Genomic DNA, 21935 nt, shown 5'->3' with positions numbered 1-21935 from the left:
CAGACCCATCTACCCTCACATAAGTGCTGACTGACAAGGAGAATTCCATGTTTGCACACACCCTGGAGCTCTGGCATCCCAGGGAGCTGTGTGTAGGTCCAAAATCCAATCTGTCAGTGGATTTTGACTAATGATCGGAAAGAGAGAAACTGCTCACACTTCCCATCCAGCCATTGGCTGTGAGCTCACAGTCTCTCAAGAGACACCATATGAGGCCAAGCAAGCTCTGTATTTGTCCTAAACGTGTGGCCAGCTCAATAACATGCCTCCATGATCTGATTTCCCTTCTGCCCTGGCTCCCTTCCCTTGGCCCCTCACTCTTGTTTTCCTGGACTTGCGCCCCCCCCCCCCGCCCCCCCAAAGGCCTTATTTTTGAAAGCCTGCCTCAACCTCTGTGTTCTAGGAAAGAAACTAGACTAGCATTGTATGACAATAGCTAAAGTAAACATATAATTATTAATTTCATTAAAAATAATCCTCTACTACCTGAAAACTGGGTCCAGTTTTCATAGAGAAATTTGACCTATCAAGAGTTCTACCAATATTGCTATAAAAGTGAATTTACCTTGATATCTATGAAATGTAGAACAATCTATCTATTTATTCCCCAAGCTAACCCTTCTTTCCATTTTCCAGCACCATTACCGCCCAGGAGATTGGGGGAAGTGAGACCAAAGTGGCTTAAACTTGGAACCATTTAGTTATTAGCTAAAAGTTTAGAAGTTGCTATATTTAGGTGCTATGTTAAATCAGCAATGCTGAGAAACTAAAATAGATTTAAAAAAATATATGATACACTTATTAAGATGATGATCCAGAAATAAAATATATAGGGAAAACATTATAGAAAATACCAAGTTCAAAATATAGAGGTTATTCTTGTTCACACCAACAAATGTCACCTGCCAGGAAAAAAAATGTTCCCTTGAAGTGAGAATGTATTCTATTCCCAAAGCATTTAATTCATCAAAAACCTGTAAGACTGCGCCGTGTGAACACTGACCTGTGAACAGGTACCAGAGGTTGTTTGGCTCCAGTGTTTCCATCTCGCCCCTGCGGGTCGTCTTCCTGTGTCGAATTTTATAGCCGGTAATAAATCCATTTTGTGTTCCGGATGGAGGAGGCAGCCAGCTCACTTTGATACTCTGAAAAATAACAGATGCAAATTCAAACAGAGACAGGATGGACGGCAGAACAGGGTCAAGGAAATGACCCGAACCTACCAGTAAGTATAAAGCTGAGAGGCCAGAAGTGCTGGGGGTTGCCCCTTAGAACCAGATTCAGTGCATTCGTACAATTTGGCAGTATTCCTATTTGTTTAATTTTGACAAAAATGCACTTCATTTGATCGACTACGTTCTTTGGGAGATAAACTAATGAATAAAAAATAATGATATATTGTCTGTGGCTCCCAAAGAACTCAGCTATAATACAGAATCGTCCATCCCTTATTACCCCCGCCACATTCATGTGTGTGGACATGTTCTTTGCTCTCATGTGTTTAAGAAAACCAGATTTGATGAAGAAGTATACCTTCTATTTTTATTTTTCAGTGCTCCAAGGTAGTAATAGCAGATATTATCATTATTTAACAATTTTACAAAAAATGAAATTGAGGTACAGAGTAAAATGAATGGGGCCAGAGTCACCTTGTACCGTCATTGGAAGATTACCCAACTGTTGATTCTAACATATGTTTATCCATTCATACTAAAATAAATAATTATAGGGTGTCTACTTGCCAATTCTAATCATCTAAATTCTCCTATAAAATATTCTTGAAAGAAATAAAACTGAATTGATATTAGATTTTAAGCTATCCAATAGGCCTTCCCATAAGTAGCCCTTGGAAAATCAATAAGCATCATTTTCCAAAGACTACAAGCTTATTTTTCGAAAAGTCAAAATGAATTTCAAATAGGAAATGAAAATACATGTGAAGAGATTAAACCTTAGATCCAGAGGTAAAACTTTATGATTACTAGTTAATGCTTTGCTATGGTGTTGCTGAGTTACCTCTCTTTTTCTCATAAATGTCCTTAATTTCAACGCATATATTGAAAAAGAGAGACTAATTATGCTTAGTATGTCTACCAAGTACTTGTAAATCACTTGATAAGCTTGAAGATCTTAATTATACTAATGATCACATGAGAAATAGTTTTTCACATAAATAATTTTCTTTATCACATTTGGGGATTTCCAGTGATTGTATAAATTATGCACACATAGCTGATACCTCAATATCAATGCCTACAGCAACTAATTAATAGGATCAGTTATACGCTCTACATACCAAAGGGTAACGTCTCTCAGTGTTTATTATTTAGCTTTGGAAGTAATAATACTATTCATCCTCATATGTGGGTAGAAGCTAAATTTATTAACATCTTTTATGCTTTCTTACTGATTTCAAGCAAACACAAGTAGACTGCAAAACCTTTGATGCTCAAATTCTTTCTGTGCAAATTCTTCTGCACATGATATAGCTAGATGACCCAAGGAATGTTGCTTGGGGAAGTTAAATGAAAGTGTTCAGCTATTCTTTCCTATTGAATGGTCTAATGCATTTCTTTTCTGTATGAGATCTCTTCTGCTAGTGCTCAGTAGCTTACACTCATTGCCCTTCCCTCACCAAGCCACCTACAGCTGTCACTGCTATGGGGACATTCTTGTAACATGACCTAGTCTTCATGGGCCAGTCTGGTAATGATTTTTATTAAAAGTACTTAACACATGACCTTTGACTTTTGAAATATCAATTCTAGTAGCTGTGACTTGACTTTTGGTCCTTTCATTACTTGAGAGGGAGAAATTAATCCTTCTCACTGTTACAGTGAATCAAGGATTAATTTCATTTTTTTTTTCAGATTTGTAAAAACAGAAAAAAAATGTAAAACTGAGTTTCTCCAAATTCCTCCATCCCCTCTTTGGTTAGTATAAAAATTGAATTCTCTTACAAATTGCATTGTGGAGAGCAGTCAGGTTTATTGATTTAAAAGGAAATGTCTCATTGGCCTTTATTCCTGTTTGAGATAGTTCCATCCAATTTGATGATACAGTGTTGTTAGGGGCAGAAAGAGAATATTGGTGACTAGCTATTATCCTATATATTAAAAGGGTAATATGCAAATTGACCCTAAAGATGGAACAACTGGGAATGACTGGTTGCTATGATGCACACTGACCATCAGGGGGCAGATGCTCCACAGGAGCTACCCCCTGGTGGTCAGTGTGCTTCCACAGGGGGAGCTCTGCTCAGCCACAAGCCAGGCTGATGACTGCGAGCGCAGCAACAGTGGCAGGAGCCTCTCCCACCTCCTTGACAGCACTAAAGATGTCCGGCTGATGGCTTAGGCTGGACATCTCCTGAGGGCTCCCAGGCTGCCAGAGGGATGTCTGACTGCCAGCTTAGGCCCGCTCCCCAGATGGATATTTCCTGAGGGGTCCTGGACTGTGAAAAGGCACAGGCTGGGCCGAGGGACCCCCTCTTCCCCCCAGCACATGAATATTCATGCACCAGGCCTCTAGTTAAGAAATATTAACCATGCTCTATTAACTGTGATCGTTATGTTCTGATTATAGAAAGCAAATTCTAACCTGGCTGAGAGTTATATGCCCTGGGACATGGGAGCTAACATCAGAATGCAGCCCATCCTCCTTTTCCGAGAGCTGCCCATCATTATGGAAAGAGTCACAACCACATGACTGAAACAATCTAGTCCCCGGAGGCACCCACCCTCTGCAACCCCCAGCCCCAGCCTGCATTGCTGGTTACCTGTAACCATTATACTATGCCTACTTTCCCATGCCTGTAACTCTTACTTTCCCACATAATCTTTGTCTATCTACCCAATATAAGCAGCTGGCTATGGGGAGGGGCAGAGCAGATTTTTGTGGATGACTTCCTGTTTTCCCATCCTGCTAGCATTATTGGGATAAACGCTCATATAGGATTCAGCCCTGTCTCTGCTTAATTGGCTCAAGTGGTGACAGGCAGCCTGGACCCCTTGGTTATTCGGTTACAGTATTATCCTTTTCATGGACCACATTAATTTATTCCTTCACTCTAGGTGCACATGAGTAGTAAGAAAACAGAAAAAGCAATAACTGATAAACCCAACGCCCCATTTTTTTTTCAGGAACTACATTTCACAACCTTCTCTTTTTAATTCCACATATCCCATCGCACACTGACATTTTGCCTTACTCTCTCTAGAGCAGTGGTTCTCAACCTTCTGGCCCTTTAAATACAGTTCCTCATGTTGTAACCCAACCATAAAACTATTTTCGTTGCTACTTCATAACTGTAATGTTGCAACTGTTATGATTCGTAATGTAAATACCTGATATGCAGGATGGTCTTAGGCGACCCCTGTGAAAGGGTGGTTTGACGGCCAAAGGGGTTGCGACCCATAGGTTGAGAACCGCTGCTCTAGAGGGAACTACAGGGGAAGACAAACTCCTCTCAAAACATGTTCAGTTTCTTTGTAAAGAGCCTTTAAAAAATTTTTAAGTTGTTTTATCTGGAGAGCATTCCCCCAGAGGGAATTGGAGGGCATCATTTGAGAGAATTTCCTTGTAGCAAAGAAGGATGCTGTGGCTGAAATATGGCAGGAACTGAAGGATCTTGAAACTAAATTGAAAATCAGTTTTCCACTCTGCCCCTTCTTTCTGTTCTGTACTTCCAATGACTTCTTGAATCTCAAGTAAAGTTGCTTGAAGAATGAAACATGCTTTCAACAAGGCCCTACTTTTATTAAAGAGTGCCCATCAGCACTTTGAAGAACTTTTTTTTCACTATTATAAACCCCAGCTGTCTTTATTTACCTTCCCTCTGCCAGTGCCCTGGTTCAGGCCTTAATCATTGCTCAAAATATTGCCATACATAACTAATTGATCCGCCTGTCTCCAGTGTCTCACCCATAGCAGCCATTCTCCTTATCAGTAATGAACCACTTAAGCTCTCTAAGCCCCAACGTTCTCATCTGCAATATGAGCTAACTAGAGGCCCAGTAGACGAAACTTGTGCACTGGGGGGAGAGGGAAGGGGCTTCCCTCAGCCTGGCCTGCACCCTCTCGCAGTCTGGGACCCCTTGAGGGATGTCTGCCTGCCAACTTAGGCCCGCTCCTCATGGGGATTGGGACTAAGCCAGCAGTTGGACATCCCTCTTGCAGTCCAAGACCCCTTGTTCCTTATTGCCCACCTGCTCCCTGCTCCTTACTGCTTAGCTCACTGCTCCTTAGGGCTGCTGCAGAGGCGGGAGAGACTCCCACTACCGCTGCTGCGCTCGCCAGCCATGAGCCTGGGTTCTGGCTGAGCGTTGCTCCCCCTGTGAGAGTGCACTGACCACCAGGGGGCAACTCCTGCATTGAGCATCTGCCCCTGGTGGTCAGTACACATCATAGCGACTGGTCATTCTGGTCATTCTGCCGTACTGGTCAGTTAGGCTTTTATTATATAGACTAGGGGCCCAGTGCATGAGTTCATGCACCTTGAAAGGAACTGTCAGCTGTGAGGCTGTTGTAGGCACAGAGGCGGGTCTCAGCCCATCCTCTGTGCCATTGCCTGGCCCCTCCCACCACGGCGCCCAGTCCCCTGTCTGCAGGCAGTCCTGCTCCCACCCCCACCACTCCCACACACTGACAGCACTGACCCCACTTGCACCCACTGATGGCGCAGAGCGATTGGGCCAACACCAGCAGCAGGTGCAAGTGGTGGCTGCTGCTCCAATCATCCCTCAGGAGCAGGGTAAGATGGAGAAGCCCTCAGGGAAGATCAGGGCAATTAGCTGCCGCTCACACCCACTGATGGCACCAAGTCACCAGGATTGGCGCCAGGCACCGGCAGCAGGTGCAAGCAGGGCTGGCGCTGGCAGTGGATGTGAGCGGCGGCTCCAGCCTTGGTCTGGTGCCCTTCCTCACCTGCTCCACCATCCCGCCGCAGCCAATGCCCACCATGTTCTGCACATGCCCCCTGGTGCTCAGCGCATATCATAGCAACCAGTTGTTTGGTTGTTCAGTTGTGCCAGTTGCTCTGCCATTTGGTCAATTTGCATATTAGCCTTTTATCATATAGGATAACAGCTCTACATCAAAGGATTGTTGTGTGGATTAAAGAAGACAATGGGAGCACACTTGGTAATACCATCAGAGTGTTGATGCATAATATTTATGCAATGAATTGTAAAGACTTCAAGGAAGAAAAAAAGGAAGGGAAATGAAAGAGGGTGAATGTGAGAGACCAAGAGATAAAGAGATGGGGAGGGGGTGAGTAAAGAAAGGCAAACGTGAACAAGGGTAGAAAGAAGCAGGCAAGGCCATTGACAGTAACAACTCTCAGAATGTGGACATAATTATTTGTGTACTGACTGTGGTTTTCTTCTGTATATAAAAGGAACATTGAAAGAGAGATGCTACTCAACAACACGTTTAAAACACCCTTCCTCCCATAATTATGTATTGACCAATTTATTCTACAGAGCACTGTTCACATTTCTAATTGTATCCAATAGAAAGTTCAGGCATGGCTGATAAAAAAATAAAAGAGCCAGGTGGCTCAGTTGGTTGGAGTGTTGTTCCATACACTGAAAGGCTGCAGATTCCATTCCTGGTCAGGGCACATACCTGGGTTTTGGGTTCAATCCCCGGTAATGGCTTGTACAGAAATGACCAATTACATGTTTCTCTCTCGCTCGCTCTCTTGGCCCTCGCCCTTCCCAAAAAACAGTAACACATCTACAGGCAAGGATTAAAAAAGAAAAAAAAAGAAGCCCTAGTATGGGGTGGAGATGAGAAAAATGCAAAAAAGTGAAGAGATCAAATATATTTTTGGAGGTAGACTTGACAGGACTTGGTGATGTATCAAATGTCAAGTGTAAGGAGGAACAATCATTAAGAATGACTCTTAAGGTTTCAGGCATAAGCAACTCAATATATGAAAATGCATTTACTGGGACCAGACTGTCTCAAAGTAATCCATTTTAAAAAAAAGTTCACTGGACCTGCTGCTGGCATCAATAAATGGCAATTCACAGAGGATGTGGAAACAAGGCAATCCATATTGATAATATTCTAGTTACTGGGGAAGGGCATTTTTTAATTTTATAATTTAAAATAAATAATATCTTAATTTAAAAATTATATAGTAGCAACAATTAATATTTAACCTTTGACATTTATTTAAGTACTTGGTAAATATTTCTATTAATCATCTGAAATCAAATTAAATTTCATCTTGGAATAGAAATTAATTTACTACTGAAACAGTAATTTAAACTCTATTATGTTTATAAACTGTGTGAACCATTTCCAAAAACTGTCTTGCCTTTTTATAAATCCATGTACTGTAAAATACTAACCAGGAATGGATTTGATAAAATGTCAGTAAGATATTATAAAGGTCTCTCTATATTTTTCCTGCAGTTTTATACTATTCTTGCAGACTTGACATATTTTTGCCTCACTATCATAAATATACAATCTCTTATGATCAGTGAAGTTAGAAATTTGGGGAGCATGCTGAAATGGGCATTCTTGAGTTCCTGTAGAACTGTTACTCAAAATGACATAAAGCTATGCTAGCAAATATTCTGACTGGCTTCCAGACTGAAGTCTGCTAGTAATATGTAAATTTTGAGTAAAACATTTGTGAAATAATAAATTTATGGTTATATATAAACTAGAGGCCTGGTGCACAAAATCCGTACACAGAGGGGTTCCCTCAGTCCAGCCTGCACTCTCTCCAATCTGGGACCACTTGTGGGAAGTCTGACTGCTGGGAGTCGGACATCCCTCTCGCAACTCGGGACTGCTGGCTCTTAACCGCTCAACTGCCTGCCTGCCTGATCGCTCCTAACCACCTCTGCCTGACTGCCTGATTGCCCCTAACCACTCTCCCCTGCCAGCCTCATCACCCCTAGCTGCCTCTGCTTTGGCCCTGCCACCGTGGCTTTGTCCAGAAGGATGTCAGGAAGACATCCAGTTTATCTGGTTTAATTAACATATTACCCTTTATTAGTATAGATTGAGTAACATTTTATTTTAAATAAAATTTTACAAACCGGTCTTAAATTCAGACAAGGAACTCTGCTTTGTTTTATTAAAAAAAATGAAATTGACCAGTTGTAATCTCATTTAATGTTTTTGAGATAATACAAACATTTCTTAATCAATAGGTTTGTTTAGTTTAAAAATAGGCTTCCCTTTTTCTCTGCCCTGGTGGTCTCGTGAGAGTTAGTGCAGTGGGATTCCTTTCCAGAACTTGAGCCTGACTTGACCTACTCTGGAAAAATCCTGCTCTGGTTATGTAATAAGTTAAGCCACACTGGGACAATTTCTCAAGTTGCTTGACTTTAAATCACATACTGCAGCTCTACTGTGATTTGGGGCCCAGTTTAGTAGCTGGGTTTCTCTGCTTTTGCCATGCTAATCTGCCTGTCCATTAAAGACATCTAAGACATGCAGGCCTGATTCCCTCAGAAGCTAGAGTCTTATCAGTCTCAGGCTGGCTGACTACTCTCACAATACTTAATTGCCTTCCTGAACCTAACACTCTGAACTGCCCCAAACTACTGGCCTTCTGAGTCACCACTGGGAGCTCTTTATGGCACCTCTCACCAAGCACAACTATCTATCACTCTGATCCTCTATAGACTGTGACCAGTCTTCCAAAAGGAACATCCCTAATTACCTTACTTACTCCTGGATTTGGGGCACGATTTTCCTGGCACTGGCTTTGAATGTCATACTCATTCACCTCCATAGATCTATCATCTTCAGGTCCATACAAGAGGCATATGTCATTAGAAAAAATTACACACAGTTAGAAATGTCTTCTGGAATATGCTCTATTTCTTATATGTTCCATTTTTTATTTGTTAGCTAACTTAAATGGGGCTAAATTTAAATTGATGCTGGGAAATTTCTCTGTGTACTGACTGTGGTTTTCTTCTGTATTTAAAAGGAACATCGAAAGAGAGCTGCTATTTAACAACACGTTTGTTGAAATTCTGAGAGCTCAACATTGACAATTCCAAGTATAAAAAGGGAAGCAAATAACATAACATAACCCACTTCATTTTAGCTGCACAGGGGACTTGAACCAGTAAATGAAGGTCAAATACTAGGTGTACCAGTTAATAATGTGGATTTTTTTCTTTCTTTTTTTTTTTAAAGATATATTTTATTGATTTTTTACCGAGAGGAAGGGAGAGAGATAGAGAGTTAGAAACATCGATGAGAGAGAAACATCGATCAGCTGCCTCCTGCACACTCCCTACTGGGGATGTGCCCACAACCAAGGTACATGCCCTTGACCGGAATCGAACCTGGGACCTTTCAGTCCGCAGGCCGACGCTCTATCCACTGAGCCAAACCGGTTTCGGCGGATTTTTTTCAATAGATGGAGTTACACATATGTTGATATATATGCGATTTGATATGTATGCTATTTTGTTGTATTGACAGCAAGCTTCAAAACTTCATATGTCAAATTTGCTGAAGGTGTTCACATCATAGATATTTTTACACTTAAAAATATCAATTTCGTGCCAAAAAAGGAGCATTTGAGGGAAGTTTTAATTCATTACTTTATTTTGAAGAAAAGTGCTGCTGAATACTTGGGGAAGCTTATGGTGAGCATGCTCCATCTCAAGATCCCTGTGAGCGCTGGTTTAAACGCTTTAAAAGTGATGATTTCCGTGTGAAAGACAAAGAACGTCCAGGGCAACCGGAAAAGTTTGAAGGCCAACAGTTACAAGCATGATTGGAGGAAGATGCTTGTCAGACTCAAAAACAACTTGCAGAAAGATTAAACATTGCTCAGCAAACAATTTCCGATCATTTACAAGCAATGGGAAAGATTTTAAAGGAAGGAAAATGGGTGCCACATCAACTGAATGAAACACAAATGGAAAACCGAAAAGTCATTAGTAAAAGATATTGCTTCAACAACATGCAAGAAAGTCTTTTTTACATCAAATTGTGACTGGAGATGAAAAGTGGATTTATTTTGAGAATTCGTAATGCACAAAATCATCGGTTGATCCAGGTCAACCATCAACATCAACTTCAAGGCCAAATCGCTTTGGAAAGAAGATAATGCTCTGTGTTTGGTGGGATCAGGAAGGTGTGGTGTATTATGAGCTTCTAAAACCAGGTGAAACCATTAATACTGATTGCTACCAACAACAAATAATCAATTTGAACCATGCTTTGATCGTGAAATGACCAGAATGTGCCAGAAAACATCATAAAGTAATTTTGCTTCATGATGACGCACCATCACACACTTCAAAACCAGTTAAAGACACATTAAAAGATCTTGCCTTGGAAGTATTAACCCACCCGCTATATTCACCAGACCTTGCTCCTTCAGATGACCACTTGTTCCGATCGATGGCACATGCGCTTTCTGAGCAACACTTCAAAACATATGAAGAAGTGGAAAATTGGGTCTCTGAATGGTTTGCCTCAAAACAAGAAAAGTTCTATTGGGATAGTATCCACAAATTACCTGAAAGATGGGGGAAATGTGTAGCTAGCGATGGACATTTCTTTGAATAAAGCACTTTTGATGTTTCTCTTGAAATTATTGTGTTTTCTTTGATTACAAAATCCACCATTATTAACCAGTACACCTAGTATGTTTCCAAACCTTCCCTGTGAGGTCCTCAATCTATCACTGTCTATAGAGGCCAAGAGTACAATGGATACACTGACAATTTGGCATTCTACTAGGCTAGTGTTTTGCATACATATCATGTAACATTTTACAAGCATTCTTCCGTTATTTAAAGATGACATTCAGAGTTCTATTAGGAGAAACGTAGGAAATAGCTGAGTGGCCTGTAGAATCTTCTCTAGAGATGTGACTAATTCAACTCTGGTCCCAAACTTACATGCCCATTCTATACAATACATATTAGTTGTCGTTTAAGAATGAACTCCAAATGTTAAATAAAGCTCAAATCCTAGGCTCAGGTGCATGGAAATACACTAGGATCTCCTTAATTCTTATAGCTTTGTGCTTAGAAAATCTTATTAGATGTTCCATCTAGCATGCATCTTTGATTTGTTGTTTAGAGAGAGAACAATGTTCTGCAAATAAAAGATATTCCATAAGTACAATAAGATGGATTTCAGGAAGCATACTCTTCCACTCTCAGCTCTTCATTAACTTGCTAAGTGATGTTAGGAATTGTTTGTCTAAGGCAACGGTTCTCAACCTGTGGGTCGCGACCCCTTTGGCGGTCGAACGACCCACCCTTTCACAGGGGTTGCCTAAGACCATCCTGCATATCAGATATTTACATTACGATTCATAACAGTAGCAACATTAGTTATGAAGTAGCAACGAAAAAAATAATTTTATGGTTGGGTCACAACATGAGGAATTGTAATTAAAGGGCCAGAAGGCCCCTGACCAGTTTGGCTCAGTGGCTAGAGCGTTGGCCTGTGGACTGAAGAGTCCCAGGTTCGATTCCGGCCAAGGGCATGTACCTTGGTTGCAGGCACATCCCCAGTAGGGGGTGTGCAGGAGGCAGCTGATGGATGTTTCTCTCTCATGGATGTTTCTAACTCTCTATCCCTTTCCCTTCCTCTCTGTAAAAAATCAATAAAGTATATTTTTTTTAAAAAATGGGCCAGAAGGTTGAGAACCACTGGCTAAGGGCATCAATTGTACATTGCACCATCATCCCTAGTTGTTGAGAGATGATCAATGAGAAAAAGGATAGAAACTTCAAAACACTGCAAAAGACAAAGTTCTACACTCTTATTTTGTACTTATTTTGTACTTATTATTATTATTAGTAGTAGAATGCACATCTGTTTTGAAGTACACAAATGGATGCTTAAAACTGAAGCAATTTTTTATGGGATTCAATACTGAAGACATAGAACTAAATAAATGAATGAGTGATTCTCATTGAGACTAACTTCATGAATACTTCATATGATCACAACTAGATTACACTTCCCCAGAAAACAACTTTCTTTGCCACTCAGAAATCCTTCATTGCAACGTGTAAACAAAAGTGGGTTCTTTATGGCAGATTTCACCATCTTTTGATGGGTGGCCCTTAGAAATAGTACTTTCTCTGTTCGTTACCAAAACTCTATTGGAGTTGATACTCCTATATGTAATTATGGATGGTCTTTATTACTTTAAGAAAAATCAATTAATCTTACCAGCTATCCAGGCTTTCTTGGTCAAATAGGAAAAATTAACTGAATACTCTTAAACGAACCAAGAAAATCACCCTCAAACACAGAGGATAGCTCATCCTAAAGCAAAATAAAGGAAACAAAAGAAAGAGGTAAAACTGGTCTGTACCTAGAATCGTTTTTTTGTAAATAAATTCCTGGATTTAAAATTGCATTTTTTCATGTGATAATTTGCTATGCATAGCCTCGTAGTCAGGCCTGTTTGCTTCTAGGTCCTACAAACTGAAAATGCAATTTCAAGAGGGTATTCACATTTTGACAAAATTCCATTACAATAAAGCAATTTGGTTGTTCCCTAGAGTTCATGATAAAGCGATCTTACAAGTAATACATTTCAGAATTTGTCAGTATCAATAGACTTTATTCTCCAGTGCCCAAGTCATTCCCTGAATGTGAGTTAGATGTTTAGGGAGGATCATTAACTCTTTCAGATCACTAGGTCCTTTCTCAGGCTATTCATTTCTACTAAACAAAACTGCTAAAAGCAATCTAACAGCCTGATGGAGGAACAGAGTTAAAGCCAGCACACAAACACATCAGGAGAGTTATATGTAAAATTACACCCTCCAAAGGCACAAGAAAGTAGACGTGTATATAATTTAAGGCAGGAAATACAGTGTCCACTTATTTCCCATTTCTTTTTTGTTGTGAAATAAAAACGAGCATACTATTTGAGCAGTAGGTGAACGGCGTAACTTCAGAATAATTGATTTCACCATATATAAGAACCTAAGGCAAAGAGAGATGAGTTTAAATGCTGGTTTGTGCCTATGAAAATTCTTTCTCATATGGGGTAAAAGGCATTTATCAAAAATAACAAGGTCTCAGGGTGCTGCAATAATGCACTCATTCAAAATGATCATAGCACCCCAACTTGGTTGGTAAAAAATGAAACATTATCTTAAAAGTTGTTCAATGCTCAATAAGAGAATAAAAATGTAAGTTTTACACCACCTTATACTTGAAAAATCTCATTAGACCAATAAAACTAGGACCTTTAAAATTACTGTCACAAAACAACCTCTATCTAATATTTGATGGAAGAAATATAATTGTACCATAAATGTGTCTCATCCTATACAGAACAATTCCATTTTTTTTTGCTTTTATGTATATTGAAATTTAGACATGTCCAATATTCAGGAGTAAACACACACATATGAGTATGATATAAGGAAATAAAATCTTATCATGAAGCTTTTTTTTTTTAAATGCAGAAGCTGCTATTTAACAGATGCCTGTCTTCAAGCGAACTGTCAAATTAGGCCCTAAATAATTAATCTGTGAAGCCAGCAGGCTTTCCATCTCAGAGCAGCCATCTCAAAGACATGACTTACCATGTAATTACATGGGACATTACAATGTATTTATGAGGTCATTTGTTACAATGTACAGTAATTACAGACTACTTACATAGCTATTTATGTCTCATAAAGTGAAGTGAGACTAAATATTTTAATTGTGCTGGAGAAATAAGGGAAAATATTTGAGTTCCAAATGTCAGGTGAGATTATAGGTCAGATTCACATAACTCACGTTAACAGCTGGCCGCTTCATGACTCACAAGGGGTTTGTGGTACTTTCTTGTTGGAAATGAAGGTTTGTGGAATAATTTTTCAAGGATGAAGAGAAATTGCTCTCAGTTCTAATCTTCAGGTAATGCCAGAAGATAGCCCAATAATAGAATTTACTAATTACACTTCACATCCATACCATAAATGTCCAGGTGTCAATTGATTAAAAATAATGTCACGTACAGTAGTTGACATCCCATACAGCTAGGCAGAATAAATTAGCAGTCTTTTTGTTTTCCATTCCTGCGACTTTGTATAAAAATGGTATTTGCTCAAATTTTCAGAGCCCCAATTCTAGAATACACAGCCTAAACCCACTCGCATTTTCTAGAAAAGAGGCGTCTTCAAGTGACATTTTCAATGTGTGCTTTTCCCCCCAAATTTCTTCTTCTTATCTCAGTCTGTACTTGAAAATTCTAACTTAGTCTAACAGGTGAATTATGGCAGCCCAGCTGAGGAGGTTTTTGTGCTTCTTACATCTGAAACACCACTGACATCTGAATAATCAGGTCAGCTCAGTGGTCTCATAATTACATTGCTAATTCTTAAAATTATAATTAAAAAACTTTCTGGATTATTAATGATCTCTTCTCTTTGGATGAATGCCCAAAGCAAATCTTGCTATTATTTACTTGCCATGCTTTATTCATTTATTCATTAAACTTCCAAAATGCTTGCTGCTCTGTTCCTGGCATGGTGCAAGAAGACAGGCCTACTCACCCATCACACTGGCCTTGAAATGCTTGTGCTTTCCAGTGAGGGATTCTGGGATGCTGTCGGTAGATTGGCCTTACTGAAATCTGTTCAGCTAAGTAGACATCCCATACGAAGGTCTCTTTTAGGGAGACTAAATTCCGGCTGTATACTCAGAGTTTATGCCTTTCAATTAAAGATGGTTAATATTTGATGAATCATGAAATGCAAATAATATTGCCCTCTGCTTATGCTTGCTAAGCTGCCTCCCATTGATGTGATTCAGTGATTAGAACGTATGAAAGGATTTTTAGTTATGATGACATAGGCAAAATGTTCCTTTCTAAGCTTTAGCCTGTCTTACAAATTTCAACAATCATTTTTCAAAAGGAATAAACGTCAAATCTTTCTTTGTCAGGTAGATATCCTAACCACCAAATTGCTATAAATATGTGAACTAATTAATTCCTGTATAGACTGATCAGCAGGTTGACAGTGATGGGGACAGCAGCCTCCTGGCAAAACAGGGCTTCTCTCAGTGTTTAATGACTGTTTCATTCCTATGTAATAGGCCCCGAATTTGCCAGATACTCAGGACCCACAGAGCCATCTGCAGAATGTTGCCTGTTAATATGCAAATAAGCCAATTAAAATTCACAGATTCATTCATCCATTGACCATCCGTCAGGTCAATTCAGATCAACTTTACCAATGTTATTTACACCTGCAGAAAGAGGAGGTCCATTTCCCACTGAAGTCCAGAAAAGCTACTCAGACAGTACATGGCAACATGTTCTCAACACCTTATCCCCATTTTAAAACAGTAAGAGGTCGTTTGCTTTTGAAAAAATAAATGTGGGTAACTATCAATACACCAATCAGTATTTCAATTAGATATGCAATCGTTATGGCTCTAATTGATTAACAACTAGCAGCACCTGTAGTTGGCTATAATTTTAATTACTGATTACATTATGGCTGATTTACTTAAAAAGATATCTACTAGTCTATGAGCACTACTGGATTATGAAGGGAAATTTTTAAAATTCCAGAATAATTAGTCTATTAAAATTCAGATGGAAGCCAATTCAATAAAATGTGTTTAAAGATTTTTATTTTAAGTTATGTTAGTGAATTTTCCCTAAATTGTACAATGTGGAGAGAAGCTGACCAACGATTGTTTTAATGTAACTCATCAGTTTTCCTAGAAGATGGGGCAGGAGTTCAGAATAAGCCTTCACCCATCAGACCATGAGAATGAGAATGAAGTTCCCAGGTAGCCATAGATGACAATAGAGTCCCATTTTAATTTGCTTTATTTAAGAGTCATGGTTTAGAAATTGAAAAGTTTGGTCATCTATTATCATAAATATCACAGTCCAATCAACAGTCATTTTCAAAAGAGATACTAGTTTATTCTTTTAAGGCCCAATGAGAACATAAATAGTCATTTCACATATAAAAGTTTTAAGTCAACTTTTAACTAGAATACCTTATGCACAAATGTTCATAGCAGCATTATTCATAGTAGCAGAAAAAAAGTGGAAACAGGCCAAATGCTCACCATCTGATGAATGGATAAGCAACATGTGGCATATCCACACAATGGAATATTATTTCACCATAAGAAGGGATGAAGTATTAGCACATGCTACAACATAGATGAACTTTGGAAACATCATACTACTTTAAAGAAGCCTCTCACAAAAGACCAAATAATATAGAATTGCATTTATATGAAATGGGCAGAATAGGCAAATCGTAGAGGCAGAAAGTAGATCAGAGATTGTCTGTGGCTGATGCAGGGGGGCGAGGTAGGAGAAAAATGAAGGGTGACTGCTAAAGGGCACAGGATTTCTTTCTAGGTTGACTAAAATATAAAATTAATTGTGATGATGGCTGTGTATCTTTAAGTGGGTGAATTATATCGTGTGTGGATTCTATTTAAGTAAAGATGTTACAAAAATAATTGTACCACCAAAAAATTAGAATAGTATAATGAACCCAATGTTTTCATCACTTGACTTCAAATTCTCAGTTCATTTTAGTTCTTATACATACCTACTAAACCCTCTCAACTGAGGCTTTATTTAAGAAAAGCTTATATATGTTTATAAAGTGGAGAAACATACAGCTTCTGTGGGTCTTGCTCTAAGTGTGGAGGAAGTACATTTCAGAGAGATGTGAATATAATCCTTTTTATGCTACATCATGGGCACGATGCCCTGTACACATGGTAATTACAAACGTTTGCAGATAGCGATGGTGGCAGATGGGGCTAAATATGGCCTCCAGAAGGCAGCAGTGCCTGGAGCAGCTGGGTCCCACTACACTGCTTCAGGTGCTACCTTTGAGGACATGTAGAGAGTCAGGTACAATCAGGGGCTAAGACATCTGCAAAGGGCTCAGTTGTTTAAGACCTCTAATAAACTCCTGGTTAAAAATGAATCCTACAGAACAGAACTAGATGGCAAACGTGGTTCCAGCTTTCACTGGGTGTATTTTTTTTTTTAAGGGGGGGAGCGGGGGTACACAGGTGGAGGCTGGTGAATTATTGCATATAAATGAGTGATTGAACTAGGTATGAAATTTAGAAAAGGACTCAGAAAACTCTTTTATATGCTTATCTATTTGCCTAAGCTCAAGAAAATGAAATGGAAATCAATGTAATATTTTCATGGGCTCTGCGCTCTTCTTGATAGTGCTAACCACAGTTCTCTAAGTTTCCATTTATTTGTTTGATTATTTGATTAATGTGCTTTTAGCTCCCTAGGACTTAAGATCATAAACGTTTTTTCCTCTTTCTTGCCACAGGATTCCTAGTGTCAACAATGTCTAACATTTAGACTACACTCAAATAGTTGGCGAATGAATTAATGGATAAGCATTTTAATGGGAATAGTTCTTGATTTAATAAAATTCTACTTTAAATCATAGTACTTTCTTTTTTTTCCTTGTTACCAACATATAAATAGCATTATCGTCATGCTTAGAAGGCATTACAGGAACCTGATTTTGCCTCACCCATGCAGTGATGAAAGAAAGAAATGACAGGAGGGTGACAGCTCTTGAGGAATCTAACAAAAGTTTGAAGGGGAAAAAAAAGAAGCATGCTAAAAAGTGTGAGTGTACTTGTGAGGAAGAGAGTGAGCACCTAAAATTAAATAAACTGTAGTGAAAGAAACCAAAACCCTATTTGAACTCTGGTTCTCCATACCTTCCACCAGGTGACGTCCTGAGCTCCCTGGAGGAGGAATGGGGATGTGTTGGGGAGGACAGTGCTGAAAGGAACACGTGAACACAGTCTCAGGAGGAGGGTTGGGTAGAGTAAGCAGGTCACATGGATCTAATGTTCTCGAGCTGGATGCTTATGAAGCAAGGTGGGCCTATACAGAACTTTGGCAAAACTTATACGAAAGTTAATGAATAATAAATTTAAGTAAAAGTCAAGCAAGTAATCATCATGGTACAATTTTCTTTTTGGGGGAGTTGTAAAACCACAGATTGGAAAAATATGTATTTCTCACAGACACTGGTTACATACAATTGTGATACTGGTTCATGATCTAATTTTTCTTTTCAATTTCTTTTGGTGTGAAGGAAATAGTCGAGGAGAATGATGGAGGAAACATGACCTTCATATCCTACCTTTAATTTTTTATCTGCACTTACTATCTACTGTTTTTGCTTTCAAAATTAGCCTGAAATATTATGAAAACATCTGGATCTAATCAGGAAACACTTTCTTCCTAAACCACTGTCTTAATTGAAGACACAGAGTCTGAAGCTTACAAAAAAGAAAGACACGTAATTCTTCCCTGGAATAAATCAGAACGCACTTGTCGGCCGCCAAGCAGATGGCACCCTTTGTTTATCATGTTGCAGACAACCTACGGGTAAACATCGCTACTCCTGAAACTCAAGGTTGGTCTTATTCATGAATTCTGGCTGAATTATCCTTAATTGTTTTTGCTCAAGTTTTATGATTCATGTGAAATATTGAAGTGCTTGAAGAGAAATATTTCCTCACTCTTGAACTGCCTGCAGGTCACTTGTAGAAACATTCACTTTGCAATAATTAGGTCAGTGTTGGCTTTCTGATTCCTTCCTTTGTGTCTCCTTTTACTCTCCTGTTTATCAGCCAGTTCTGGCAAGATCATGTGATACAGCCACTGGGCATCACTGGGAAAGGCAAGTGACCAGAAGCCACCAGCCAACATTCTACCCACATTGATTTTCCTTTTTCAGGATTAATGACGAGGGTCATTCAGTGCAGGCCTTTAAATTCTGTACCCAGTGGCATTTGGATAATTAGAAGTCTTTGTGGCTCCCTGAACATGGTCAATAACATGAGGCTAAATACTATTGTCTGTGCATCTTATATCTTAAATTGGAAATTAAAATAGAGCTCCTGCTTTGCTTTGTTGTTTCTTACTTCAAAGAATCTGAACATTTTGAAAATCGGTCTGAAAGTGGGGGATGGTAGAAAAGGTGTAGAGAGATGTTGACATGCAGAAATAATTAAATTTGAATGTTCCATATTTATATAACATGTTGGTATAATAAATTCCAAAGATAATAAATAACTTTTTTCTATTCAATTTCCTTTATAACAGGTATTTTACAAATGAAGACATCCTAGGCCCATAAAAGTCCCAAGTATGTGAATGAAAGAGACATGAAGTTAATTATGCAGATATTTTATTATACATAATGCAAAATAGCTGCATATATATATATATATATATATATATATATATATATATTGGGGCAAAGGTAGATTTTCAGTTGTTCATATAGAAAATAATATAATAAATAACAAAAGAGTAAATTCTATGTTTTGCAGATTCACAACTGTAAACCTACTTTTGTCCCACCCTGTAGGCTACTTATCCCATCATACACCTGTGTGAATTTTTAGATTTTTGTTAATTCTTAATATCAGTTTACTTAAGAGAAATCCCTATTATCCTCTGATCTCCTTTTAAGGAAAAAGAATAAACAAATTACCTGCCACAGTTCCAATTATTTAAGTAAATACAGAATAATTTAACTATGAAACAAAAACCATAGTTACTATTATTTCTCAAAAAAGCAAAAAAAAAAAAAAAATTACAGCTAATATCCTGGTTATAATAGGCCTTTCTCTCTGCAAGACTTGCCTGGGGACTTCTCAGCAGAAAACTGCTGTCACATGGACTAGCATCGTAGCTGGTGTCTTTACAAAGTGCAGAACAACCTGGAGCCCCACCAGCTACAGCTCTGCCAGCGCGGCTGCGGATCAGCCCTGCTCTGAGGCCTGTGTGGCTGGGGTTTTCTGTAGAGAGAGGGCTTCATTCCTGCAGATGGCCAAAGGATCACCTGGGTACAGTCAATGGAAAGAGGGAAGGTTTCACTGGGAGACTAGCTCACTGATTTTGACTGCCCAACTGTATCATCAAGCTGGTAGAGGGGAAGAGAGCTGGGGGCAGGGAAACAATTCTTTAACATCCCTGTCAGAAATTGAACGAGACAAACCCATTCCACAGTATTTTCTAATTTTGTCAACATTACATATGCCGTCAAGTCAACTATTGGAATGTTGAAGCAGCAGCAACACTGCCACGCTAGATGAATACTCAGGTCATGTTCTCATTTGGCAAGCAAATTGGTGAGTGAACAGAATAACAAGCATCAGAGCATCCTCTTCATTCAACCCAAAGGCATAGTAAATGCAACCCTATGAGATGGCCCAGTGAGGTGACTGGTGAGGAACCCCACTTTGCAGGCGATGCAGGCCAATGTGTGTCCTGCAGGCCAATGGCAAAAGCGGCTTACAATTCCATTCCTGGTTACATTCACATTTGTCAATGGATCAGGCTGTTGCCTGCAATGAAACATTCCCAGTAAAATAATGATCTCTCAAGAGTTTCCAGGCCTCTGGTAGCCAACTCAGAGAGTGTGCACAGCTAACCAAATCCAGTCTAAGTGCATCGAATACAGAGGCAGCCCAAATCCCCAAAGACTGAATGGAGGTTGAGCCAATGGCCACCTGTATCCCTCAAATGTGTTTTTTGCTATTGTTCCCTTAATTTCTCAGACAGATAACTTCTTATTTGGTTCATTTATTAAAGAAAAAGCGCAGGTCTGCCAACCTCATTTCCCCTCTACCAATTTCAAGGACCTACTAAAGATGGTAAAATACAGTACCTAAAAAAATGTCTTTAGTAATTTAGAAAGGGTAATGAAATATTAATATGTAGAAATTAAAATCAATCTCGGTATCTGTGTTGAAAGTACTGGATTTCTTTGATTATACTTTCAAAGTAGTTTGCATGCACTTAGATTGTCGCATCTTGTTTCTCTTCTTGTCTGACTGCTCTTTCTTCATGGCCCCTTCTTTTCCTAGTACCTCGCACTGATTAAGTGGAGTTTGGTCTGAGGTCCTTTGCTCCAATCACTCTACATATTCTCTCTAGGTGACCGCTTTTAAATCAGTTTCCATGGCTTCAATTCTCACAATCAATGGGTACCTAGCAAAGCTCTAGTTTGGTTTCAATGCTGATCCAAGTCCCAGAATAAAAATTTGAATTGCCTTATCAACATCTTAACCTCAGCGTCTCATTAGTACCTTAAATCCAAACCTTCAAAGGTCATGTTTATTCCCAGGGTAATTTCACCATCACTTTTGATGCTTTTCTCTCCCAGACTTCTCTGCACTAAAGCAGACATGAGGTCTTATTGATTTATTTTGTAGGTATATCTTAGCCCCATCCTTCTGTTCCCCCTGCACAGTCCTTGCCTAGGTTCAGGTCCAACCATCTCTTGCTTGAGCCACATCAATAAACTCTAGCTGTTCCAGAATTTTATGAGGTCTCAAGGCATCAGGCATGTCCTAACATGGAAAGATCACTGAGGAAAAGAGAACATTTAGAGTAATTTGGCATTGCTGTTATTTTCTAAGGAATTCAGAAAACAAATTATTGTTTATTGACTCCAAATAAAGCAAGGGCAATAGAGGGTGATTCAGAATTCAGGTATGATGTGTCTAAATTAAAATAGTGATATTCAAAAGTATTTAAAACATGCAAATAAGAAATAAGGGTAGATGTCATTTTTTCTCTGGGGCTGTAACAGATCTATATAAGGGTCACTGACTTATCTATAGGAACATACTTTATTAAATTTACTGTTTAGTATTGATTAAGGGATCTTAGCTTAGTGAAGTTATAGGCTAACCTGTAGATTTCTGTCCAGTAGAAATGTGAATAATTTCTGTCCAGTGGGGAAGAAAATGTCGGTTTATGGTTTATTACCCCAATGGACCTTAACCAATTTAAAAAGCCTCCTAGCAATTTTATTCTAACATTCCTTTATTAAATTGCTCATAAATACCAGGCTTGCCATCTTCCCAGGTCTGTCATTAATTAATGAGATGAATAAAATGTTTGGTAAGTTCAT

At 39.0% G+C, this 21935-nt stretch overlaps 1 protein-coding gene across 1 annotated transcript in view; it reads right to left on the bottom strand.

Moving 5' to 3' along the window:
- The window catches only part of DCC (DCC netrin 1 receptor), a gene marked incomplete at both ends in the record, with an annotated part of 936944 nt that overhangs the window by 152583 nt on the left and 762426 nt on the right, over positions 1 to 21935 (bottom strand). Inside the window, one exon of the mRNA XM_081097320.1 lies at positions 1004 to 1145. Coding sequence (XP_080953446.1) covers positions 1004 to 1145 — 142 coding nt within the window. The remainder of the gene's footprint in view (positions 1 to 1003; positions 1146 to 21935) is intronic.

This window comes from Myotis nattereri, assembly GCF_964212035.1.
Source record: "Myotis nattereri genome assembly, chromosome: 8".
NCBI lineage: Eukaryota > Metazoa > Chordata > Mammalia > Chiroptera > Vespertilionidae > Myotis > Myotis nattereri.
This window is presented reverse-complemented; position numbering and strand designations above follow the sequence as displayed.